Raw genomic sequence first — 26,783 nt, 5'->3', positions numbered from 1 at the left:
AAGCAGGTAAAATCTCTCCACTTAACCACTTCTGTGTGACCTGAAAGTTCCTTCCTTTCTTCCTATGTCTCATCACAAAAATGATCTATCACGTGCACAGAGAGGGGCTGCAAAAATCCAGTAGAGTTAAAGCAATCCCAGATCTTCCACATAAGTCTCAGATTCTCCCACTCCATCTGTAATTTAGTAAGTTGCAGTCTCTTGCCAATTTGTGACATGCTCTTGCTGAGCTTTCTGCTCCCACGCTGTGATAATTAATTTCTGTCTGATAAAACTGTTCCCGTGGGAGACTTTCCTTCATTCCAGCTGAGCATCTCAGGGTATCAACCTGGGCAGCAAGCCTGTGTTGCTCTTACAAAATTGCAAATAGTTTTAAAAAGTCTTTTTTTTTTTTTTACTTCCCAAGCAGCGACATGGGACCATGTTACCAATATCAGCAAATAGCTGCAAACTTCCCAGGTGTTCTGTGGGATGGGAGCCCTTGTAGTGACTCACTCCGTGCCAGTGCTGGGTCCCCACCCTGTATGGTAAGCAGTAACACATGTTGATGCCAAGGAGTTGAAAAGGGAGACAGTCACGCATACATCTCTGAACAGGCACTGTGTACATGGTGCAGACCAACAGGGTTGCCTCTGGAAATCAGTCTCAAGGCCCATGAACCCACACAAGCATTAAAGCTGGGTGTCTGGCCTGTGGGAACATAGGATGTAAGTAACCACCACTGGTGTTGTCAGCAGGAGTTGTAACTGCTCAGGTCAAATCCCTTCCAGCTACAGATACCTGACCTGGAGCAGCTTCAGTTAAATCCAGAGTGTGTTCTTTGAGTCCGGTGGATACTGTGCATCTTTGTCTAACTTAGCATGTGGTTAATTGCATTTCTTTTCTACCTGTGTTTAATGTGTTAATGTCTAATGATATATCAGTCTTAGTCTGGCCTGAAGCAAAGTATGTGCTCAGTGTCACCAACTATTAAGCAAGAAATTTCTGTGTCAGCTAAAGGGTGATGATTCAATAAACTAGATTCAATAAACTCCACCTAATATCTTAATTTAAGGGAAATCTGAAGAACAACTGAAATATCAGACCATAGAGCATCTTCTGAAGGAGCCTGCAGTAGCAGAGCCATCTGGATGTGCATTCCTGTTAAACAGGAAGCAAAGCTATAAAAATAAATTGAATTGCAAAGGCTAATGCCAGAACTGGATGTTCCTGAGAGAAAGAGACCTGCCCTCCTCCCCTTCTGTAATATATAGTCTGTCTCCTTCTTTTGAGGAACTATAGCAAAAAGGAAATAAAACTAGGTTTCTTTAAACTAATTAGTCTGAGTCTCTAGGCACTGTCATGCACAAGAGAATAGAGTACAACCCCATCTCACATTTTACTTGAAAACACTCTGGTTTTTTTTCTTTTTTCCTTCACTTTCTGCCATTTGATTGTAAACTTGCATGCTTATAAATGTAGAGATTCTCCAGAGCGACAGCGACAGACTCAGCACAGTGGGAGCTCGGAGGGCAAGGGGGAGGAAGGCAGGAGGGGTGCAGGCAGGTCAGCGAGGAGGAGGGCATCGCTGGGATGGGTAGAGTTCGCGGCAGCGGGGTTGAGTCTGCTCGGGGCAGGGGCGGGGGCAGCACTGAGCCTGCCCGAGCCGGGGGCAGTGTGGGAATGGCTGTCTGCCCATCCTCTCAGACGATGCCCTCAGGCTTGCAGAGCTCCTTTCAGCCTGACTATCCTCAGCCTCGTTAATTTACATCTCTTGACAGGGGAGTTTTTCTGAGTTGGCAGATAAGTAACTTATTCTGTGTCCCTCATACTCCCTTTTAAGCCCAATTAATTATTTTAATTGTTTAATATTGCACCAAGCAGCCAAGCAGTTTGCTCAGAAGGGACAGCTCTTCTGGTTTTTTAGACTAATTGCCAGTCTGGATTTCTGAATGACAATATGGCTTCTAATTAATCTCACTGCAGTTCTCACAGAAAGAGAGTCTGATAAGAACTTGCCAATTAATGTAAGCAAAAAAAAAATCAACAGTCCTGTTGTGTTTTTCTGGCATCTACTCCCAGTCAGATGAGTATCACTACTAACTACAGAGACAGACTAAGTATGAAAGGCAGTGGGTTGCGAGGCTCCTCCAAACTTGCACAGACTTTATTAAATCAGTATCTGGATGCTATTTGTATGCCCTTTCACTCTTGTTGCCTGACATCGCTTGCTACAGTTTTTGTAAGCAGGAGGAAGACAAAGCAGGACAGCGCAGCAAGTGTCCAACCATCCCCACAGGAAACTTTGCTTACACCATGATGGTTGAAATTAATTTCTTATCTTTTTCTTTCTCTCTGTGCTTGCAGGTCAGAAGATTCTTCACCACAGAAGTGATATCTTAGAGACTGTAGTCCTCATCAATCCCTCAGATGAAGCAGTTAGTACTGAGGTAAGTCAGAAATACTTCACTGGACATCTCATACAGGGTCCATTAAGTGGACATGATGAGAGCATTTAAGCAGACATAGTTAGATGATTATATAGAATCAGTCACTGCCTTCCAGCTTAGTGACTGACAAATTCCAATACTGTCTTTCAGAGCTGTAGCAGACTTTGAGCAGGTCCTAACTGTGAATGAAAGGGCATATTAGGAGCAAATATGAAAAATGTCAGGCATCCCTGGATTTATTCCCTGGATTTTTTTCCCTGGGTTCCCAGACTCCTGACAGACTGTCAGAGGCATAGGAGAGAAACATGCTTCTGATCTCAGCATTCTTTTTCTCCTAATGCACCAAATTCTCTTCTTGATGCAGCAGAGGCAGCTCTGGTGAAAGTACATATGATTTTCTTCTGCTTCTCCATTGTTTGTTAGCTCTGGATGTCAATTTTACATATGAAGAAAGTGCCTGAAGGTACCCAGGGACAAATTTGGGTCTTTGAGAGGAATTACCAACTATGTGGTAGTGACTCTAGGTTGATCTATCTGTCCTTCAAAAACCATGTGGCATGATTAATGGACTCTGGAGAGTGCCCACAAGAAGACTGCCAATTCCTTATGAACTCGGTAGAATCAAAGAACTGATTGTGTAGCTCAAAGACAAAACTGGTATATTTAGCTAGTGAAACTGAAGGTTGAAATAATAGGGATAATTTCATTGCTGGCCTGTGCTGGGAAGCACTGCTACAATATAATTTTTGTTGGGAAATGAAGCTTGTGGTACATGGTAAAAAATCAGTTTTGTTACCAACTTTAAGTAATGTTAAATGCAAACAGAAGAAAGGAGTCCAAAACAAATGAAATTTCTGAAGTTGTAGAAGTTTAAAAGTCATCTTAGTTAAAGGCAGCTCATTCACCAAAAAAACACACATGAAAATCTGTTACAAGCCACTAGAGGTGGTTGGTAAGAACAAGGGTGTCACCTGGGTAGCAGCACTCAATACATTTATTCAGACTATAAAGCTATAATGTGTGTGCATGCGCGGAGGAGTAGAAGGGCTAAAAAACTACCAAAAGCTGGGAAATGCTATTCTTTCTCTAGTGCCTGTCATTCCTTTGATGGATGACCACATGGAAGAACATGATTTGAGGCCCGTAAATGACTTCTGAACCCTGGCCTTACTCCTTTGGTTCTGGAAGATGTTTGGCTACATTACTGTTAATTTCATCTCACTAGACTGTGGGAGCCAATCTTTTCTTTGTGTTCATCTTGCCAAACTGGTCACAGTCAGAAGTTACAAGCTGAGATTTGAAGCTGGCTAGCTAAGCAAGGCTCTGACTGGATGCAATCCAGAAAGAGACAATAAGAAAGAGGTGGAGGAATTAAATCAGAGGTTGGAGTAGACATGCTCTGCCCACTATGGCAAATAGAAAACTTAGTTTCACATATCAAGAGATTTCCAAGTTGCATCTGGGGAGACAGTGATATACTGTGAAGCTCTAACTTCACCAAAAGAGGAAATTGAAACTATTCATTCAGAAAAAAACCAAACCAAACCAACCAATCAACCAACCAACCAAACCCCAAATCAAACAAAAAACCACCACCATCACAACAACAACAAAGCCCCAAACAAAATAAAATAAAAATCAGAAAGAAATATGATATTCCTCTTATTCTGGCTGCTATTAGCCATACCTAGTGGCAGTCCAAGCAAGGTTCTGCCTGAAGCTCCTGTCATATTCTGTCAAATGCCAAAATAACTCCCAGAAGAGAGAGGCCCAACGGGAGAGAAACTGAGTTTGAAGTTTCCCAAAGAAAACAAGTTTCTGAAATGCCCATGAATATTTACTTCCTTCTTAGGAAGTCCCTTCTCTGTTGCTCCTGTGCCTACCATAAGTCTGGGAAAACACTGATCTGCTTGTGTCCCCATCTCTGTATACACTCTGTCTTTACCTCCATTTGGACTGAGGCTACCTCTTGCTTGTGCACTTCCTTCAAACAATTTGGGAATTTAACCAACAGTTCAACTGAACAAAATCATCACCTTGCAGTATTTTTTATGAAATTGAGTGGTCTTGAAATCAGGAGACAAATTTCTACTAGTCCTTCAGGAAGCCTTGCTTGTACCCAGACACAGAATTTATGTGTATCTCTAAGGTCTTCCATGTGTATGATACATTATGCTCTGTAATCTGCAAGCATTTATTTACTTTTTTTCTTCCCATACTTTGCTAGCTCTGCAGAAATTATCATCAATTAATAAAATAGGTTGAAGGGGAATTATGTGACAGTCACGTATCAGTGATTCACAAGTCAGGAAACAGTTTTGCTGTTGCAAAACCTGGTGAGTTTACACCAAAGTTGGCAGAGTGATGAGTACTGCTGCCAGCAACAACAGAAAACATAGAAGAGGAAGCCAGTTCTGATATTGTTTTAATACAGGTAAAACAGAGAAAATTTGAGCAATGCACATCAGACAGATGGCTGCACTTGTCTATATTTTTGTCTAAAATAGAAATAGATACACTCAATCTATTTAATCCATCAAGGATATTTCAGTATTACAGTTAGTTCAATCAGTGAGAGACCAGCATTAGTCCTACATTTAATTAAAGGAACTTTTTGCTGCTCGGCATCAGGGTCATGTATTTAGTAAAATAACAATGAAAACGTGGTAGAGTTGGGATATTATTTTAGATGTAAACTCTCCAGTGTCTCTTTTCTACTTGTACTGAAAATGTGAGTTGTTCAGCAGAGATTCAGGTTAAGCCTTCCTGGCTCAGCCTCCCAGGCATTAGCAGGAGTTTTTTAGAACAACTGATTGCTTAACAATCAATACAAAAAAATTGAAAGAATGTCTTGCAAGGAGAGATGAGGTGATTGTGTCATCTCCAAGGAGATGGAGCTTGGATGCAACATCATGTGGATTTGTCCCAGATGGATTCTGCTCATTTGTTCATTTAGTTTAGTAGGTGGATAGCCTTGTTCTAGAATCACTATTCATTTAATAATTTAATTTAATTTAATTTAGTTTAATTTAGTTTAATTCCTCCTTAACAGAGGAGGAATATTAGTGCACTTGAAATTTGTACCTGACCGTAGGCTGAATTGATTTTTCAGTTTTCCGTAAATACTTTTGAAGTATTTGCACAATATTTGTTCAACAGTACAGAATCTTACATAGGTTTTATTTAGTTCTGTTCTTCAGTTCAGTTCAGCCAATAGAAGTATACTGAATATATGGATTTCTCTTAGCATGCAAGTAAATCTCCCTCTGGGGGTAGTAAACAAGAATGATTAGTAGCTATAGTAGGGTCAAGTAAAGTAACAAGCATCTGCTTTTAAATAGTTTACCAAGTTTGTCCTGATACAATACTATTGAAGTATACCAATAGTTATACTATTAATATGTTTGTTCATTGAAAAAATTATTTTTTCAATCAAAATGTATTCTATTCTGCTCCTTGCTCTTTTTTACATGTCATTAGTTTGGTTTATTCTTCAGACCTTTTTAATTGCATCTAGTCCTTTCTTCAGACCTTCTTTTTAATTGCATCTAGTCCTTCCTTTTTTCCCTTTTTCACCTTTCTCATTGTCTTTTGTAAACAGCACTATGCTTGATAATGTTTTGACAGTCCTGCTCCAGACAACAGTTTTAAATTAGGAGAAATAAACTGTATGCTCTCAGTGGAATGCAGAAACACATAGTAAATCCCATTATTGATGTATTTCTCTCCTTCACTCTAGGTGCGCTTAATGATCACAGATGCTGCGAGGCACAAGCTCCTTGTTCTCACTGGACAGTGCTTTGAAAACACGGGAGAACTTATTCTTCAGTCAGGGTCCTTCTCCTTCCAGAACTTCATTGAGATCTTCACAGATCAAGAGGTTAGTTTGGAAAAGTGTCTTCCATACGTTGTTGTGTGATGGCAGAGGTTTCTAGAATACTAAAAATGGCTCTCTGATAGAGTTAGCTTAGGCAGCCGTGGTACTGCTGGTCTTTACTCTTAATTATAGGCTTCAAAACATTTATTTATTTTATTTTAGATTTCATGTAAATTGCTTAACAAAAGCATTAAATTTTGATTTGGGGAATTAAATTACAAGAGGAAATCAAGGAAGTTTCGATAATCGAAGGAGAGAGTGCTGTGTTTAAAGTGTACAGGTTATTCATCTGAGGTGCACATACAAAGCAGTCAAATTGAACTCGACATCAGGTTCTTACGTGGTGGCAGCTAAATAGTAGGTGGCATTAATAAGACAGAGGGTGGCTGTCGGAATAGTTGTATTTTTGGTACCATCTACCTGCTTAACTTTATATTAGTGTTTAAAATTTGGCCAGTAAATCTGTACAACCTTTGGTTTTTACATACCACAAAAATAAGCATGAGCTATACCAGTATTTAATGCCATTTGTTTCACGACTTGTTATTTTGCTGTCTTTCTTAATGTACTGTGTCTGAAAGCTCCCATAGGGCAGGAATCCATAGTAAACAAGCTGTCACACTTAATTTGACTGCTGTGTAAAGTATATATTTAAATAAACTGGATGGCTCAATCCCTAGGGATTTAGTTTCCAATATTAATTAGTTGCATGTCAGTGGACTGAGATTTGAAAGTTTAGCAGTGAGAAAGCAAAGTTTGCATGGCCTTATTGTATCCATGTGATCTATTCCCAGAGCCTCTTTTTTCGGCATATGTTTGTAGGTTAGGGAAAGAACTGGTTTCCTGCTCTCTGAAATATGCATGACACCTAATACTCACTGGCACTTCTCGGAGTTACTTTTCTCTGAAATTACAAACCCAAGCTCCTTACATCTCTAGTTAGCGACACAAAATTACTATATGACTACATAGGTTGGAACTCAATGATCTCAGTCAGAGGTCTTTTCCAACCTGGTTGATTCTGTGATTCTATGATAAATGCAAAACTAGGGGCAAATACCACCATTACTATTAGGAAACAAAACTGTTGGTTGGGAAGCGGAGGTGGGGGGTTGGCTATCAGTTACAGTTGCTGAGGGATTGCCACAGTAGTGAGTGTGCAGGGCATACTCCCATGGGCTATGACTAAGGCTCATTTGGCTCGTCCCTGCAGCTGGCAGTGTGCTCACCAGCCAGCTGGCAGGGCTCTTGGCAAGCACCGGCTTCCAGCCTATTGTTTCCGAAGCCTCAGGGTCTCGCTGTTTCTACACGTTTTCACAAAACCAAAGAAGGATCACGCTTGCCATACTGCAGTTCATGTGTGCGACATTTTTTAAAAACTGGGGGGAAAAAAAGATCATAAAAAAGATCTAGAAAAAAGTGATAAGTGGTTTTCTAAGTGGCGATGAGATGAAAGAATTCATGTGCAATCCTGATCCCGGTGGGCTTGCCAGTGCAAGGTTCACAGTTGGACTCAATGATCTTAAGGGTCTTTTGCAATCTGAACAATTATATGATTCTATAAGCATGTAAGGTTTGATGAGTACTGCATAGAGTTGGTGTTTCTGGCCTCTGCCCATTTCTGCTTCACTGGGCCAAATCTGAGCTATGGTCAAGGAACGTGTTTACAAATAAGTAAATACCCTTTGGGAGATACTCATATAAAGTCTGACCAGAAATCCATCTCTAACATGTAGAGGTCCCTTCATGCAATGTCTAAAAGTAGGATTTTCAATTTCTCCCATGCTGAAAGATTGAAAATGTCATAGTCCCCTGCTTCTTCAACACCAGCACCTTTCTGGTTCAGGGTAGGAAACAATATTGTGTTTTCTCTGAACAGCCAACTTTCTGTTTGTTTTCACCAGCACTTTTAAAACTTAAGGATTCCTCAACAGATGTCTCTCAATGTTCACAAAGACAGTCAGGTTCACAGGCACATTTATTTGCTCCCAGATTGACTTTGAATTTGGAGAGGAGAAGGAGCAGTTCCATCTCCATGTTATCAAATGAGTGGAACTGTTGATATCCCTGGTGTCACCATCTGAAATGCAAACCCATTGAGACCTTTTCTGGGGCATTTCTGAACTTGCTGTTCCTAACAGTTTTGTTCTATGTCTGGAATAATCTTTCTTCAGCTTTTCATTGGCTTGGACTACCAGTGGCTTAACACTGTCTGCATTAGGCATGCCAACTTTTAGGAGCAAAAGTCAGAATTTAGAAGTATGGAGCATAAATCCAGATATGGTGTAATATAAATGGGAGAGGATTAACCCCAGACTTTGGTGCAGTATATTCATTGGCACAATATATTCATTATCCCACTATATTACCATATGATTTTTTATCTAGGCAGAAAATTGGCTCTGTATGAGAAACAGTCTTTACTCAAGTTATCTCCTTATGTATGCAACAGACTTGGATTTATTCATTCAGAGGAAGTGATTTTTTACTACATTTAACTCTCCCTAATAATGTGTTTTCAACCCTGATCAGAGACATCTCATTGAGATCCTAAATCCATTTCAGAGTTGTAGTCTGTGCTGCCCCTCTTTTCTTATTTCTCCAGTAGACAACAGCAATGCTTACCCTATTGTCCTTATCTTTCAGCCTTTTCAGCCTTTTCTCCATTTATTTGGTTTGGTTTTGTGGTTTTTTTTCACTTGCTCCCTTTCAGATAGGGCCATGTCTGATATATGGGTGAGATTAATTTATACTCCTGTCAAATGGTTTCGATACTCAACAAAGGATGTCAAAGGAAGGTAGAAAATATTTATTTTCAGCTTTATTTATCTATTGGTTGGACTTTAAAAAAAAAAACAAAACAACAAACAGCCACTGTATCTTTGAGTCCTATTTTCGGTAAATGCTGAAAATAAGTTATGTAACACCAAGAAAGGAAGTGAGACCTACACGCAGAGAGGCCCAAAGAGATCTAATGCAATCAAACATCTTTAATCTGTTATATATTCATTTCTGTGTTGATACAGCTCGTGGTCCAAAAATTCCCAATTATTCAGCTGATGAAAACTGTTCTTACAGCTTGAACTGATACTGCGTAGCCTCTGCAAAGAAGGCTGTGGTATTCTCCATGATGATGTACTGGCATGTTTTCCACTGACATTTTATATCTGAATTACTTCTTTAAAGAAGTTTGGTGCTCTCTCAGCCACTTCTCAAAGGACTTCTGCTCCTGACTACTTGTTGACCTCTGGACACACTCCAGCATCTCCAATGTCTTGCTTGGAGTGAATGGCCCAAAAACTTGTAGCCGTTTCCATCTCTGAAGTAATAACTTATTTCTTAATCACGGAATCACAAAATAGTTAGAGTTGGAAGAGACCTCTGGCTATCATCCAGTCCAACCCCCCTGCCAAGGCAGGGTCACCTACATCAGGTGACACAGGAATGCCTCCAGGTGGGTTTTTAGTATCTCCGGAGAGGTAGACTATGTGACCTCCCTGGACAGCCTGTTAGAGTCCTCTGCCACCCTCCATGAAAGTTCTTCCTTATATTGAGGTGGACCTTGTTGTGTTTCAGCTTATGACCATTGCTCCTCATCCTACTGCTGGGCACCACTGAAAAGGGTCTGGCACCATCCTCTTGGCACTGCCTTTAAAATGGTTATGTGCATTAGTGAGATCCCCTCTCAGTCTTCTCTGGACTAAACAAGCCCAGCTCCCACAGTCTCTCCTCATAAGAGAGATGCTCCAGACATCTGATCATTTTTGTGGCCCTCCACTGGACCCTCTCCAGTAGCCCCTTGTCTTTCATGAACTGCGGAGACCAGAATTGAACACAGTACCCCTAGCCTCGCTAGGGCCTGGAAGAGGGAGAAGACTACCTCCCTCGACCTGTTGGCCATGCTCTTCCCAATGCAACCCAGGATAACAATTAACCCTTCTGGCCACAGGGGCACACTGCTGGCTCATACTCAATTTATCATCCCCCAAGACTCCAAGACCTTCTCTGCAGAGCTGCTTTCCAGCAGTTGGCCCCAGCCTGTCCTGGTACTTGGGGTTATTCCTGCCCAGGTGCAGGACCCTAAACTTACCTTTGTTGCCTACCCAGGTCCCAATGAATGGCAGCACAGCTGTCAGGTGTATCAGCCACTCCCCCCAGATTCGTATCATTGTCTTGCCGAGAGTACATTCTATCACTTTATCCAGGTCATTGATAAGCAAGTTGAGTAAGACTGGACCCAGCATTGATTCCTGGGGAGTGCCACTGACTACAGGCCTCCAGCTGGATTCTACTCCACTGATTCTGAGCCTCTGAGCTCTGTCATTCAGCCAGTTCTTGATCCGCTTCACTGTCCATTCATCTAAACCACATCTCCTGAGCTCATCCTATGGGAGATAGTGTGAAAAGCCTTGCTGAAGTCGAGGTAGGCAACATTGCACTGCTCTCCCCTCATCAACACATCCTTCCATACCATCACAGAGGGCTATCAGATTGGTCAAGCATGATTTTCCTCTTGGTGAATCCATGGTAATGACTCTTGATGACCTTCTTTTCTTCTACCTGATTGATGATGACCTTCACAATGATCTGTTCCATCACCTTTCCAGGGATAGAAGTGAGGCTGACTGGCTGGTAGTTTTCTTCTTGCCCTTTTTAAAGATGAGAGTAGCATTGGCTTTCCTCCAGTCATCAGGCACCTCTCCTGTCTCCATGATTTTTCAAAGATGATGGAGTGTAGCTTAGCAACGTCTGCCAGCTCCCTCAGCACCTGTGGGTGCATTCCATCAGAGCCCATGGATTTATGGGTGTTAAGTCTGTCTAGCTGATCTCTAAACCAACCCTCTACGACGAAGGGAACATCTTCCTTTTTCCAGCCTTCTTCTCTTACATCCAAGATCTGAAATTCCTGAGGGCCAGCCTCAGCAGTAAAGACTGAGGCAAAAAAGGCATTCGCTAGTTCCACCTTCTCTGTGTCTTCTATGACCAGGACACTCATCTGATTCAGCAGTGGCCCCACATTTTCCCTAATCTTCCTTTTGCTGCTGATGTACTTGTAGAAGCACTTCTTGTTGTCCTTGATATCCCTTGCCAAACTCAATTCCAAGTGGTCCTTGGCCTTCCTCGTTACATCCCTTTTTACTTTGACAATGTTCCTCTAGTCCTCCCACATGGCTTGTCCCTCTTTCCATGTCTCATGAATTTCTTTCTTCCATTTGAGATTTGCTAGAAGCTCCTTGCTCATCCATGCCGGTCTCTTGCCTCCTTTGCTTAATTTCTTGCTCATGGGTATACACTGGTCTTGAGCTTGAAGGAAGTGATGCTTGAATATTGACCAGCTCTCTTGGTCTTCTAGAGCCCTAAACCATGGGATTCCTCTTAGGTCTTGGAAGAGGTCAAAGTTCAGGATTGTAGTCCTGCTTACTTCTGTGCTTCCTCCACACAGGATCCTGAGTTCCACTATCATTGTCACTGTGCTGAAAAACTCTTCTGCAGCCAGTCTTGATAAATCTGGGAGCAGTACTGGCTTTTAAGGAGCCAGCCTGCAGTAATGATGGTGCGGTGCAATATATCCCATGAGAAAAGGACAAAGGATGGCAGCTGTCCCTAGGAGGATGCTGGCCTCCTCCATGATGCAGTTACTTTCTGGCTGTTAAGAGGTTTTGCTTTGTCCTTTAGATATTTTGCTGGCTCTTCTGGTTGAACTGGGCCATCAGGCAGACTCATGAGTCAATGGTAGAGATGTAGTGGCAGTGCAGGCTGCCTTAGCCTCATAATCCTCATACCCTCTCAATATAAAAGTTTGTACCATCCTTCTGTATGGAGGGAGGAATGAGGAAACCTTGGGTGCTGTTGTTCTTTGGGCAGTAGTGACCAGGACAAGGTTCTCCTTTGTGTTTTAAGAAGTATGGCAGTGAACTAATTGTAGTAACAGGTTACTTTGGCTTCTGGGATGGGTACTCACCACTGCAGAAGTAAATGAAAAAGGTATTATCTAACTGATCAGGAAATATTATGTTCTGACATTATTGTAATTAAAAAAGTGAATTTGTGTGCATCTTCTTGTGTTTTTGTTTTATAACCCTAGATTGGTGAATTATTGAGCACCACACACCCTGCCAACAAAGCCAGCCTAACTCTTTTCTGCCCTGAGGAAGGGGACTGGAAAAATTCCAACCTTGACAGACACAACCTTCAAGACTTCATAAACATTAAACTCAACTCGGCTTCTATATTGCCCGAAATGGAAGGACTCTCTGAATTCACAGAGTATCTGTCAGAATCAGTAGAAGTGCCATCACCTTTTGACATTTTGGAACCTCCAACCTCAGGCGGTTTCTTGAAACTCTCCAAACCCTGCTGTTATATTTTCCCAGGGGGAAGAGGGGACTCTGCATTGTTTGCAGTGAATGGATTCAATATGCTTATCAATGGAGGATCTGAAAGAAAGTCTTGCTTTTGGAAACTTATCCGGCACTTGGACAGAGTAGATTCCATTCTGCTCACTCACATCGGAGATGACAATCTGCCAGGAATCAATAGCATGCTTCAGCGAAAGATAGCTGAACTAGAAGAAGAACAGTCCCAAGGGTCTACTACCAACAGTGACTGGATGAAAAATCTGATCTCACCTGATTTAGGAGTTGTATTTCTTAATGTACCTGAGAATCTGAAAAACCTGGATCCTAATTTTAGAGTCAAAAGGAGTGTAGAAGAAGCTTGTTTTACTCTCCAGTATTTAAACAAGTTGTCTATGAAACCAGAACCTCTTTTCAGAAACACAGGAAATACCATTGACCCCATAATTTTATTTCAGAAAATGGGAGTTGGCAAGCTTGAGATGTATGTGCTTAATCCTGTCAAAAGTAGCAAAGAGATGCAATATTTTATGCAGCAGTGGAGTGGTACTAACAAAGATAAAGCTGAATTCCTGCTACCAAATGGCCAAGAACTAGACATTCCATTGTCCTATTTCACCTCTGTCTCATCCCTGATTGTGTGGCATCCAGCTAATCCTGCAGAAAAAATAATCCGAGTTCTGTTTCCTGGAAACAGCACCCAATATAATATTCTAGAAGGGCTAGAAAAACTCAAACACTTAGACTTCCTTAAACAACCAATGGTTACACAGAAAGACCTAACTGGGAACATTACTAGTCCAGCTGTGAAACAAGCGAAGTTGAAACAACGAACAGACAGCAAGGAGAGTCTCAAGCCTGCTGCAAAGACACCACCAAATAAGCCTGTGAGAAAGGAATCTAAAGAGGAAACACCAGAGCCTGTGAAGCCTAGTCTGGCTTCAGAAAAGCCTCAGAAGGTGGAAAGCAAAGAAAAAGTTCCAGTTAAAAAAGAAAAACAAGCAAAAGCAGAGACCAAACCAATAGTGGTGGAAAAAGACATAGTAAATAAAGAAGAACAATTAGTAAAATCTGAAACTCCTGAAAAACAAAGTACAGATGTAAAACCAAAAGTGTCAAAGGAGAAGACAGTGAAAAAGGAAGGCAAAGCAAAACCTGAAGAAAAGAAAGAGGAAAAAGAAAAACTGAAGAAAGAGGTTTCTAAAAGAGAGGAGAAAACACCCATCAAAAAAGAGGAGAAACCAAAAAAAGAGGACATCAAGAAAGAAGTTAAAAAAGAGGTGAAAAAGGAAGAGAAAAAGGAAACTAAGAAGGAAATAAAGAAAGAAGCTTCACAAAAAGAAGCTAAAAAAGAAGCTAAAAAAGAAGAGAAGAAGGAAATTAAGAAGGAAGACAAAGAAGCCAAAAAGGATGTAAAAAAGATTCCTAAAGAAACAAAGAAGACAGCTGCTTCTTCAAATGAAGCTAAAAAGCCAGCAGCAAAGCCTAAACCACAAAAGAAGGAGGAACCTGCTAAAAAAGAAGTAATACCTGCTGGAAAGCCAAAGGAAAAAGGAAAAGTTAAAACTGTGAAGAAGGACCTCAAAGTCAGTGGAACACAAGCTGCCCTTGCAGCAGTTGGAGCCACAACTGCAGCAGCTGCAGAAATTACAGCTGGTAGAAAGGAGCTTGAAGCAGAGAGATCCCTTATGTCTTCACCAGAGGACTTAACAAAGGATTTTGAGGAATTAAAAGCTGAAGAAGTAGAAACAACAAAAGAAACAAAAGTTCAAGTTGCACTTATAAAGGATGAACTGAAACTCAATGGCACAGTACAAAAAGAAAAATTGGATAATGAAGGACCTGCAGAGTCCTCTGATGAAGGCATAACTACCACAGAGGCTGAGGGTGAGTGTGAACAGACGCCTGAAGAATTGGAACCTGTGGGAAAGCACAGCGTTGATGACAATGAAAAGTTTGAAGATGAGGGAACTGGCTTGGAAGAATCATCTGAAGCAGGAGATTATGAAGAAAAGGCAGAGACAGAAGAAGCTGAAGAACGAGATGAAAATGAAGAAGAAAAGACCCATCTGGATGCCACAAAACTGTACATGCAAGAAGCAAGAAAAGTTGCAGGTGGCTCACAAAAAATGATGACTGAAGTAGATGCTAACATTAAAGATGAAAAGTATATTGAAAAAGCAGATTATGAGGCGTCCGATGAACAGGCTGAAGAAGACAGGGAAGAAGCAATAGAAAAGGCAGAAACTGAAGAGACTGAAGAAGATGAGGAAGACAAAGCAGAAGACATCAGAGATGAAGAGGAAACTGAAAAAATAGAAGCCGAAGAAGATTATGTGATGGCTGTGGTAGACAAAGCTGCAGAATCGGGTGAAGCTGAAGATAAATATGGCTTACTCATAATTACACCAACTAAACGCTCAGAGTCTCAGTCTCCAATAATTGAACCAGCCTCTTCTATCCATGATGAGACACTCCCTGGTGGTTCAGAAAGTGAAGCCACTGTTTCTGATGAAGAAAATAGAGAAGATCAACCTGAGGAATTCACTGCTACTTCAGGTTACACACAGTCTACCATTGAAATATCCAGTGAACCAACTCCAATGGATGAAATGTCGACACCCCGAGATGTCATGAGTGATGAAACTAACAATGAGGAAAGTGAGTCACCCTCTCAGGAGTATGTGAACATTACCAAGTATGAGACATCACTGTTCTCTCAAGGGTTTGGCAGACCTAAACTTTCTCCACTTCCAGATGCTTTTAATGGATTATCTGAAGGATCCAAAACAGAGGCCACAGAAGGTAAGGATTATAATGCCTCAGCTTCCACCATCTCACCACCTTCTTCATTAGAGGAAGACAAATTCTGCAAATCTGCGTTCCAAGATGTATACCAGCAAAAAGAAAGTGAAATCCATGGCACTGCCAAATTAGACGTCAAAGAACCCTATCAAGAAGATGTTGATGGAAAACGTAGTTCAGCCAAGAGTCCAGCTGCCAGTTTGTCCCCTCCATCACCTGTTGCCAAAACACCACTAGGTGAACGTAGTGTGAACTTTTCACTTACTCCAAACGAGATCAAGGTCCCTTCTGAGTCAGTCCCTGTTGCTAGATTGCCTGATGTACACCAAGAAATTGCTGAGGAGCACTGTGCAAGCCCTGAAGATAAAACATTAGAAGTAGCATCTCCCTCACAGTCTGCTGCTGGTAGTGCTGGCCACACACCTTATTATCAGTCTCCCACTGATGAAAAGTCCAGTCAGCTTCCCTCTGAAACCAGTGAAAAGTCAACAGAAGCACCTGTTAGCTTTGAGTTCAGTGAAGTCAAAGATGAGTCTGCAAAATGCAGAATAAGCCCTATGGATGAGCCTGTGCCAGACTCAGAATCTCCTATTGAAAAGGTTCTCTCGCCTCTACGGAGTCCACCACTGATAGGTTCAGAGACCACTTATGATACATTTTTGAGTGCTGATTTGAAGTCTCCCACCAGAGATTATGGAAGTCCTTCTGAGGGGAAACCTGAAAAAGAAAAATCCCCTGTTCAGATGAGCCCAGCTTCAGAAGCCAGCTCTGTGGGCCTTTTCCAGGAGAGACAAGATGAAAAAAGCATGGAGTTTATGGTAATTAGGGAAAGCTTCAGCCTGGAAAGGAAAATGGAGGATACAGAACCCAGCAGCTCTCAGTCTTCACTGATCTTGCATGAGCGGAAGTTAGCAGATGATCTCTCACCGACTCAAGTAGATAGCAGTCAGTTTGGCTCTTTAAAAGAAGATACCAAAATGTCAATTTCTGAAGGCACTGTTTCTGACAAGTCTGCAACTCCCGTTGATGAGGTTGTCGCAGAAGACACCTATTCCCATATAGAAGGAGTAGCTTCTGTCTCTACAGCATCTGTTGCCACTAGTTCATTTCCAGAACCAACTACTGATGATGTATCTCCTTCTTTGCACGCTGAGGTTGGTTCTCCCCACTCTACTGAAGTTGATGATTCCCTTTCAGTGTCAGTTGTACAAACACCAACAACTTTTCAGGAAACAGAAATGTCTCCATCTAAAGAAGAGTGCCCAAGGCCCATGTCTATTTCTCCACCAGATTTCTCACCTAAAACTGCAAAATCAAGAACACCAGTGCATGATCACAGATCTCCTGAGCAGTCAGCTATGTCAGTAGCATATGGTCAGGAGTCCCCTGAGCAGTCTTTAGCAATGGACTTTACTAGGCAGTCTCCAGAATATCCTGCTGTAGGCGCTAGTATACACCATATATCTGAAAATGGACCAACAGAAGTAGATTATAGCCCTTCAGATATACAGGAGCCTTCTTTTGCACGGAAAATTTCACCCACAGAGCAGTCGTCTTACTCTCAAGAGAAAGATATTTCAGAAATTATTTCAGTTTCTCAAATTGAAGCTTCATCCTCAACTTCATCAGCTCATACACCTTCCCAGGTAGCTTCACCACTGCCAGAGGAAACTTTTTCAGGTGCTGTTCCACACAGAGATATGTCACTATATTCTTCTTTTACCTCAGAAAAGGTGCAGAGCCTAGGCGAAAAGCTGTCACCAAAATCTGACCTATCTCCATTAACTCCAAGGGAATCTTCTCCTCTGTATTCTCCTACTTTTCCAGATTCACCTCCTGCAATCAAAGAAGCAGTATCAGCTAGTCACACACATTTGTTGTCACAGCAAGTGTCCTCTGTCAAAGCCTTTGGTTATCAGGAATCCCTAACAAAGCACAGTCCAGAACCTTCACTCAGCCCAGAGAAAGAAGATTCAGAGAAAAGCAGGAGGTCACTCGAAGAACTTAGTTATTCATATGAGGCCAGAGAGAAAACTACTGGATCACCAGAGAATATTAGCTATTCCTATGAGGCAGTTGGAAAATCTACTAAATCACCTCAAGCCATGGATTATTCCTATGAGACAACCAGAAAAACTGCTAGGTCACCTGAAACCACAGATTATTCCTATGAGATAACCAGGAACACTACTAGGTCACCTGAGGGTACCGATTATTCCTATGAGATAATTGGAAAAAATATGAGGTCATCTGAGGTCACAGATTATTCTTATCAGATAACAGGGAAAACTACCAGGTCACCAGGGGCCCCAGATTATTCCTATGAAACAGTTGGGAAAACCACCAAGTCACCTGAGACCACAGATTATTCCTATGAGATAACTGGGAAAGCTACCAGATCACCTGAGACTATGGATTACTCCTATGAGACAGCAAGGAAAACCTCTAAGTCACCAGAAGCCATTGGCTACTGCTATGAGACAATTGGGAGAACCACCAGGTCATCAGAGGCCATGGCTTACTCCTATGAGACAACTGGGAAGGCCTCCAGTTCACCTGAAGTCACAGATTACTCATTTGAGACAACTGGGAGAGCCACCAGGTCACCCGAAGCTACTAGCTATTCCTATGACACAAGTGCACATTTCACTCCAAGTAAATCGTTAGCGGAATCCCGTCAAGATGTTGACTTATGCCTTGTGTCCTCTTGCGAGTATAAACATCCGAAAACTGAACTTTCACCCTCATTTATCAACCCAAACCCCCTTGAGTGGTTTGCAAATGAAGAACAGTCTCAAGATCAAGAGAAGCCTCTAACTCAGTCTGGGGGAGCTCAGCCGCCTTCTGGGGGAAAGCAGCAAGGGCGGCAGTGTGATGAAACCCCTCCCACATCTGTGAGCGAGTCTGCCCCATCTCAGACTGATTCAGATGTTCCACCGGAGACTGAGGAATGTCCTTCCATCACTGCAGATGCTAACATTGACTCAGAAGATGAGTCAGAAACCATTCCAACGGACAAGACAATTACGTACAAACACATTGACCCACCACCTGTCCCAATGCAGGATCGCAGCCCTTCCCCTCGGCACCCTGATGTTACCATGGTTGATCCAGAAGCTCTGCCAGTTGATCAGAATTTAGGTAAACCTTTGAAGAAAGACCTCAAAGAAAAGACAAAGACAAAAAAGCAGGGTACAAAGGCCAAGTCATCTTCTCCTGTTAAAAAAAGTGATGGTAAATCAAAACAAGTGGCTTCACCAAAGCCAGCTATAAAAGAATCTTTAGACAAAATTTCCAGAACATCTTCTCCAAAAAAGAAGGAATCTGTGGAGAAGGCAACCAAAAATATCTCTAATCCAGAGGTAAAGTCTCGAGTGGAAGAGAAAGATAAGGACACCAAGAATGCAGCAAATACAACAACATCCAAGTCAGCAAAGACTGCAACCACAGGTAAAGACAAATAGCATTTCCCTAGTGTTACAATTTTCTTAGTTGTGGCAGTGAAGTTAGTTTAGCTTTTTATCAGCTGAGAATGTGGTTTGTAGCAAATCCTCAAAAAAGTTCCAGTTTTAAGTGTAAATCCAGCATGTAAAGACCACATTTAAATGCATGGAATTCACTAGTTTTACTGTTGTAATCTGAGAAAATTGATGTGTCAGTTTGCCTAGAGAGTACATAAAATAGAAAGAATTTAATACTATCTGTCTAAATGGTTAATCACCTAATAGTATTAAAAGTACCACTGCTGTAGGTGAAGTGAAATCAGTAGCAAAGTGAACTCCTTTATTCATTGTGGGAAATAGGTAGGCACAATTCTCTTTAACAGAAATTAATGCAGTTCAGTAGTGTGGGAGACAAAGTCATGATCAGTCTTTGGATGCTCTCATTACTACGCTGGGTTGATTTTAAAAGAAGCATTTAAAAAAAATTATAACATTAGTGAAAGCATTTTCAGTGAACTAAGCATGTACACCACATAATCGGATTAAAGTCTTACACCATCGGTGATGATTAAACATAGAGAAAGTTAATGTCATTTTGAACGACTGTTGTATATTCTAAGTAGCAATAAAATATGACTTAGATATCTGAAGGAGGCGTTGTGCTAATGTGTTGTTTCCGGCAGACCTTGTTAGGGAGTATTGGAGCGTACTTTGATTTTGCTGCTGTGAGGACTGATGTTCTGTCGAAAGCTTTTTTACAAGAAGCAGGTCTGGGATTCTGTACAAACAAAGCAGCATTCAACTGTCTTCCCTGTTTTTAGTAGTGCACTGTTCCTTTCTTACACCATCATTTGCATATCTCTGTAGATAGTAGATAGTTAGTAGATACATTTCAAAGCAGCAATATAGTTTTTCATGGTGTGTATTTCTCCATGACTTTAGCTCCACCTGAGTCTTCTTCCTTAAGGCATACTTCTCAGCTATATGCCAGAATAAAACAGGGCTCTATTGGTAATGACATTTAAGTGTAAAGTGTAACTAATAACTTATTCAGTGTTGGTATACACAATTCAAAAAGAAATATCACAGATTTTTTTTTCATCAGAGGTGATAAAATATTTTGTAAAAAAACCCCAATGGTAAAACTCTCTAATTCAGGAAATCTTATCATATCATTTGAGGTATTGGCCTTTAATGAATGGCAGGATATGCTAGACAACTGGACTTCACTGGCCTTACATTGTGTCACCCTAAATTGAGTGTATTGCTCAGATAATTGTTTACCAAGCTTCATCAGCATGAGGAGGCTAATAGACTGTGAATAGTGATCATCTGGATAAAATTACTGGTTGAATCCCAATTTTCAGTTCACACCATGATCTAGTTTGTAGCAAAAGACAGGAGGGTTTGTGTATTATCTTCAACGTGTTTAAATGTTGTATTTCCTTTTCGCTGAAGCTCTTCTTAGAACAAGTACTATATATATTATGTGCAACAGCAAAGAATGCTTCCTCCTACTTTTTGTGATAAGTGGCTGATTTGGGTGTGCAAATTAGGATACAGCAGGCAAACAAACACTTGACTCTGTTCCCCAAATTGCTTTACAAATGTCTCTGTCCTTCCAAGTTCCTCCTTGACCCTCTTTCTGCTCATGTTACAGGTGCTTTCTAAAGCACCTGTAAGGCAGCCTGAGCATATCAATAGCTACCATGTCTTGCTGTCTACCTCAAATTTCAGGCCTGCTTCAAATCTGCATGGCTCCCTGTAAGACCCTTTATAGTCCTTTTATAATCCTGTGTGCGTGAGACTTTCAAAAAGCTGCACTTCTTCACCTGGAAAATAATGCCACCATTTATTGAATGGTAATTCAGTAGTCACAGACCTGCATAGTAATTATTGGATAATAGTAGTATTTTACTGTGTAAGGTTCAGCTGAGTTTTTGTTTGTGGTAGTGATTTTTTTGTTGTATTATATAGTTCCAGTTATTCAGCTTTTTCTCCTCTTACAGTCACAATTGGTGTACAACAAAAGTGGAACATGCCGTTGTAGGTATGAGGGTAATGCCATAATTAGACACATTCACCTCAGTAGTTATAACAGTAATTAATAAGTGCATGTTTTTAACCAGCCTGTGATAAATACTTCTGTTTCCAAAGGACCTGGGAATACTAAGGTGACAAAATCTTCAGCAGTGCCTCCAGGACCTCCAGTGTATTTGGATCTGGTATACATTCCCAACCATAGCAATAGCAAGAATGTTGACGTTGAGTTTTTCAAGAGGGTGCGGTCATCCTACTATGTGGTGAGCGGGAATGATTCTGCAGCCGAGGAGCCAAGCAGGGCTGTTCTGGACTCCCTGCTGGAGGGCAAGGCACAGTGGGAGAGTAACATGCAGGTAGGCTCTTCACTCATATCTCTGCCTGGAAATTTAACCTTGTCTGGGAAACAGCTATGAGAAGCTAGAGCACCTCTGAGGAGTGGCTGCCAACTGCCAGGGAATGGAGTCCCTGGGCTGGGCACCTTGTTTCACTGATGATAAAAGAGGATGCATGAGTGAAGCACAGGGCTGAACTACACTCAGCTGCTCCCACATTTCTGGCCCTTCAGACCTGTTCCTGGTGAATAAAACAGTTGAGAGCTGGCCTAAAGGGCCAGTTGGCTGTTTCATCTTTTCACTGTACCATAGATGTGATCCATGTTTGGAAACATTGCGTTTTATAAGTAGGGAAGAAAAGCGTATGTTGCACACTTTATACAGTTATTACATGCATTTGGAAACTTCATATGCCTTCCATCACGATGAATGAGGAAATAAAATATTTGTCCATTATCTAAAGAGTATCAGTGCAAAGACCCACTCTTTCCAAAAGGGAAACATACTTGTTGGCTCTGGCTTCTTACAAAGACATTTTGCTTATCAACCGTTTCTGTTGTCCATTCATCAGAACTTCTGTTTTGTGTTGCAGGTGACATTAATCCCAACGCATGACTCAGAAGTGATGAGGGAATGGTACCAAGAGACCCATGAGAAACAGCAGGACCTCAACATCATGGTTTTGGCAAGCAGCAGCACTGTTGTTATGCAAGATGAATCTTTTCCTGCATGCAAGATCGAATTGTAAGAACAAAACCGTGCATCACAAGATTAAACTTTACTTCCAGAAATTCTTCAATTTGAAAACACCTTTTCTAAAAATTCAACTCATCTATTTCAACTGCTGAACTATATACCTGCCAAATGCTATACTGTGTCAGAGTGATGCAAATCACTAATATTTTTCAGTCTTTGTTGATTGCTAAGGGAAATAACAGTCTTCCCATTGTAGAGTACAAATTACTGCGAAAATACAGTTCCAGTTGCATCTCTGCTGAACATTTGGAAACCATGCACTAGCAACCCCAACTGACTTCTGCCAGGTAGAGGCATTTGCCCTCTAAAGAAACACAAAGAGAGAGAGGGTTAGGAGGAGAATGTAGTAAATAATTAGGTCTGCATTAGTCTCATGGCAATAGATGTATTGCTTACTGCAGTCTGCTTATATTCTTACATGAGAAGAAAGTTTTAAATTTGTATTAATCTGAGCTATCACTATGGGGATCCTTTTTTTAAAGAATTAAGTTAGCTCAAAAATAAAAAGAAATGGAACGTAGCTAGGAAGGGATGTACAGCCTAATCACTCATCAGCAGTTTTCCACTTTAATTTGAACTCTGCATACTGACATACCATAACAATCATAGGCCAAATATGCATGTAGTCTGCACCCTATCCAGAAATCTAGAACCTTTTTTTTTCAACATGCAGAATTTTGGTCTAAGGCATGCTTCCAGTGAAAGCCCACTCACTCTAGCCAGAACTGACCAGTCCACATGCTTGAACACCCATGTCCACTGTCAATTAACTGAAGCAAAATACCAAAGCAGTCGGGAATACATACAGTAGACAATTTGCCTTAGAAAGTGACTTGAATGTACAAAGAAACTTGATGCACTTATTTTTTAATGCTGAGACAGCGTATTTATAAAACATCTGTGTAGGATCATAGTTACACCAGTAAAGAAGTATGAATGTGCATGTGTGGTGTTAGGAACCTATCTGACTGGTCAAACGGTTTGGTGCTATGAATTACGTATGTTAATTATGTGAACACTTCATTGATGCACTTGCACAGCTCAACAAGGCAAGATGAGCATTTTTTTTCAAAGTTTCTTTCGTACTGTGGAAGCAAGATTGAAGTGGTGTCCAGTATCAGAGTTACAAAACTTAGTGAAACATTCAGAATGATGAAAAAGGTTACCTGCGAACCTGTACAGTATTCAACCTTCCTTTGTCTTACCTTATTTTATTTGTTTAATTTAAGAGTGAACATGGGAACAAATGTACAGAAACCTTTTTTTTTAGTGCTGCATGAAGTTTTAATACATGATTTTTTAACAAACATTTTCATTTGCAGGTAAATGCAAAGAAAAATTTTTCAGGTGAAGGCAACTTTTTTAGTAGTTTTGTAAGATAAATGAATAATGTTGTTTAAGATTCTAGTGAGAATGGATATTGAGGTACAATTTATTGAAAACAGTCAACTGCCAGTACCTTTTGGGTGGGAGGGGAGTGGAAGGACACCCTGGTTATAAGATTACTCTATTGATGATGAGAGAAGATAGGATTTGAGGAGTTGATTGCCCAATACTTACAAGGGTGTAACCTACATTCTCAACCCTCACAAGATCTTGAAAAAAGATAGAAGAAGCAATAAGCTAAAATAAGTCCCTTCCCTTCCTTTCCTCTTTCCCTTCCTTTCCTCTTTTCCTTCCTTTCCTCTTTTCTCTTTTCCTCTTTCCTCCTTCCTTTATTCTTTCCTTTCTTCTTTCCTTTCCTACTCTTTCCTCTTTCCTTTCCTCCTTCCTTTATTCTTTCCTATCCTCCTCTTTCCTTCTCTCATTTCCTCTTCTTTTACTCTTCTTCTTCCTTTCTTCTTCCTTTCCTCTTCCTTTCCCTGCTTTTTTCTTTACTTTTATTTTACTCTTCCCTTCCTTTCCTCCTTCATATCTCCCTTCCTTCTCTGGACTGCTTGCAGAGGAACAGCACCACTGCTCTGTGATTTAAGACAGTTTGGATTTTTTAGTCTCAGAAATTTTATCCCAATTAAAAAGTTGTTGCATTGCAGAAGATCTGCAAATCTGATTTTGAAGAAGGTGTAAAGGCCTCCAGCATGGACCTATGTGCTGGTCTGTATGATTCACCGTTGTGGCTGATACTAAGTTTCACAATGTAGTGAACTATGACCTCATTTTATTTTCTTTACTTATAATTTATTTCAGTTTTACAGGGTTAGGATATTTTTGTTTAATAGGTGTATGTTTGCACTCCTAATTTTATGAGGTTTTTTTAATATTGCTTTAGGGTCTTCTAAATATGGGCTCCTGAGGCCCATTTAATGCTGTGAATTCCTCTTTGTCGGTTGTTGGGGTTTTGATTTATTTTTGTCTACTCTTTTTTTAGGTCTCTCTAGCAATGCTGTTTTATTTATTGCTATACCTTTTAAGTAGTTAAACTCAGAATGACTATGGCACAAAAGGCAGATGGAAATGTATTGTGAAAACATGCATGTTTGCTGAGCTCATATCATTCACTTAAAACTGCTTTTATAATATATAGTCTACAAAGATACAGGCAAAATGTTTGGCAGAATAAGTTACACTATTTCTACAATTCTTTCTGATTTGTCTACTTTATTATATAGGTCAGAATTCAGACTTTTTGAGTGGGTGGGAACAGATTTTCTGATTTTCTGACAATACCTGAAATGGTTTGTATCACTGCTTTTGTTTTAAGTACATCAGTGGTCTTGTGACTAATCTCACTTACACCACTTACTCCTGTGAATTAGGAGCAATTTCACTACTGTCAGGGAAGTTACAGTCATCTGGTCCTACTGTAAATTAAATTGGAATCAAGCCTTAAATATCCCTGAGCAAGTTTATGATGGCTGAAGCATTTGTTTTACTTCTGAAATAATAGCTATAATTAGACAGTTACAGATTACCTTAACGTGTACATTTGCTTTTTTGCTGCTACAAGAATATTAAAACCCTGGTCTGGCTATTTTGAGGTATTGTAATGCCTGTTCCATCCATTCCCTTCCAAATGGCAACGGCACCTAGGTTCAACACAGCGATGAGCTCCTCCATTAGCTCCTCTTGCCCTTAATGTCTTTCCTGCCTGTCGAACTAATCTACCTGTGCTAATCCTAGTACTACACAACTAGTTTAGTGTAACAGTCATCAAAATGTACTGTGTACATTAACGATGAGTGCTGTTGATCAGCATAGATTTCTAGGAGCATGGTTTATTATTGATTACTCTAATTGTAAAGATTCAATATCTGAGTGTAAAGGACACTCTGTTTCAATGATGGTATTACCCATAACAGCATTCCCAGTCATGATCTTTATGCTATTAATATTCTGCTTCATATAATTCAATGAAGAATTAACTTTGGGGATCCCTTCCCACTCCTGAACTTGGACAGGGCTTCTCTTGCATGCCTTTTCAAAGTCCTGTGGTGGGCCTGACTTCATTGACCTCTATTTTCACCCCATCTTTCATAGAAATCACTTTTGATTTTTTTTTTACTTACTTTACATACTGTGGTGAATGGAGATAACTGTGTATATGAATGTTGGGGTTTTTTTAATTGTCTATGATAGCTTATGCATTTTAGGAGAGTTCTGGTACTCTTTTACTAAGATTTAATAAATTTGTTAATTGAATTTTCAATCCCTCCCACCATAAGCAAATAAGCTCCAAAGAGCGCTTACTGTGCATTTGGGACATTTCTGTCATACGCTTCTCTTTGTTCATCTGTCACCAGAGGTTCTTGCTCAGTAATGATGTTTTTGAGAGAAATAGTAATTTTGTTGGTCTGGATTTACTAGAAGATGAAAAAATATAATGTTTACACTTGAAAGAAACTGTAAGCTTTCATCTTTTCACTTAGTAATTGAAAAAACACTAAGAGCATCTAGGGGTAAGCATTTCTTAGAATGCTTATATTACTCACCTGGTTTAAAAATGTTTGCTATTTAAAATTTAAAAAAAAAAAGAAAAAAGTCTGTTTGTTGTGACTTTACAAAAAAATAATCTAAAAAAATTTAAGTAATTAAATAAAACAATGGCGTAAAATATAGAAAGAAAAAATCTTGAAAGCGGCTTCTCTCTACTAGACTAGCTAGGAGCTCCAGGTGGCAGGGGCTGCCTCTTCAAGACTGGGCTGTAATCACAACTGTAAAAGATGAAGTCTGAAATATGCTTTCACGCATTTGCATGCAGCCATTATCTTCCAAACTATGGAAAGAAAGTCTTGTTGCTGGCTGAGAAGCACCTCACACACCTCCTCTCTCTTGTTCTGAATGGTGTTTGTGTCAGTCTGCAGCTGTGTATGGTATTATGTCTTATAATCCTGCATCACTTCTATTCTATCCAGTCATATCTAATGTAGAAAATTAGTTTCCAGTGAAAGTAATATGTAGTGCTTTTATGATATTTGTGTGCAATATCCCCTCTTCCATTGAGGATATTTGATGTAAAGGAAATAAACTCAGTTCCACAATAAAATACAAAAGTGGTAAAGTGGTGTTGACATGTTTCTTGTCTTTGTGTATGAATGTATTTTTAAGTTTTCCCTTTCCTTTGGTCCCTATCCTACTATACAGGATTCTTTTTTCTAAAGATCAATGACTATTTAAATATCAGATAAATCCCAATCTCTCTTTACAAATTGGAAAATAAATGTGGAAGATTACTTTTATCTCTTGTGCTGGAAAACATTACCATGAGGTACCATAATGTGGCTTCTTTCTGTTGTTCTCATTTC

General features: G+C 40.4%; 1 protein-coding gene across 1 annotated transcript in view; it reads left to right on the top strand.

Moving 5' to 3' along the window:
- MAP1B (microtubule associated protein 1B) overlaps nucleotides 1–26,539 on the top strand; it is a 73,976-nt gene extending 47,437 nt beyond the window's left edge. The window contains exons 3-7 of the mRNA XM_064641077.1: nucleotides 2,347–2,429; nucleotides 6,169–6,309; nucleotides 12,392–18,917; nucleotides 21,068–21,306; nucleotides 21,878–26,539. Of these exons, the coding sequence (XP_064497147.1) occupies nucleotides 2,347–2,429; nucleotides 6,169–6,309; nucleotides 12,392–18,917; nucleotides 21,068–21,306; nucleotides 21,878–22,033 (7,145 nt within the window). The 3' untranslated portion in view covers nucleotides 22,034–26,539. The remainder of the gene's footprint in view (nucleotides 1–2,346; nucleotides 2,430–6,168; nucleotides 6,310–12,391; nucleotides 18,918–21,067; nucleotides 21,307–21,877) is intronic.
- Nucleotides 26,540–26,783: the final 244 nt, after the last annotated feature.

Source organism: Pseudopipra pipra, chromosome Z (genome assembly GCF_036250125.1).
Source record: "Pseudopipra pipra isolate bDixPip1 chromosome Z, bDixPip1.hap1, whole genome shotgun sequence".
Taxonomy (NCBI): domain Eukaryota; kingdom Metazoa; phylum Chordata; class Aves; order Passeriformes; family Pipridae; genus Pseudopipra; species Pseudopipra pipra.
This window is presented reverse-complemented; position numbering and strand designations above follow the sequence as displayed.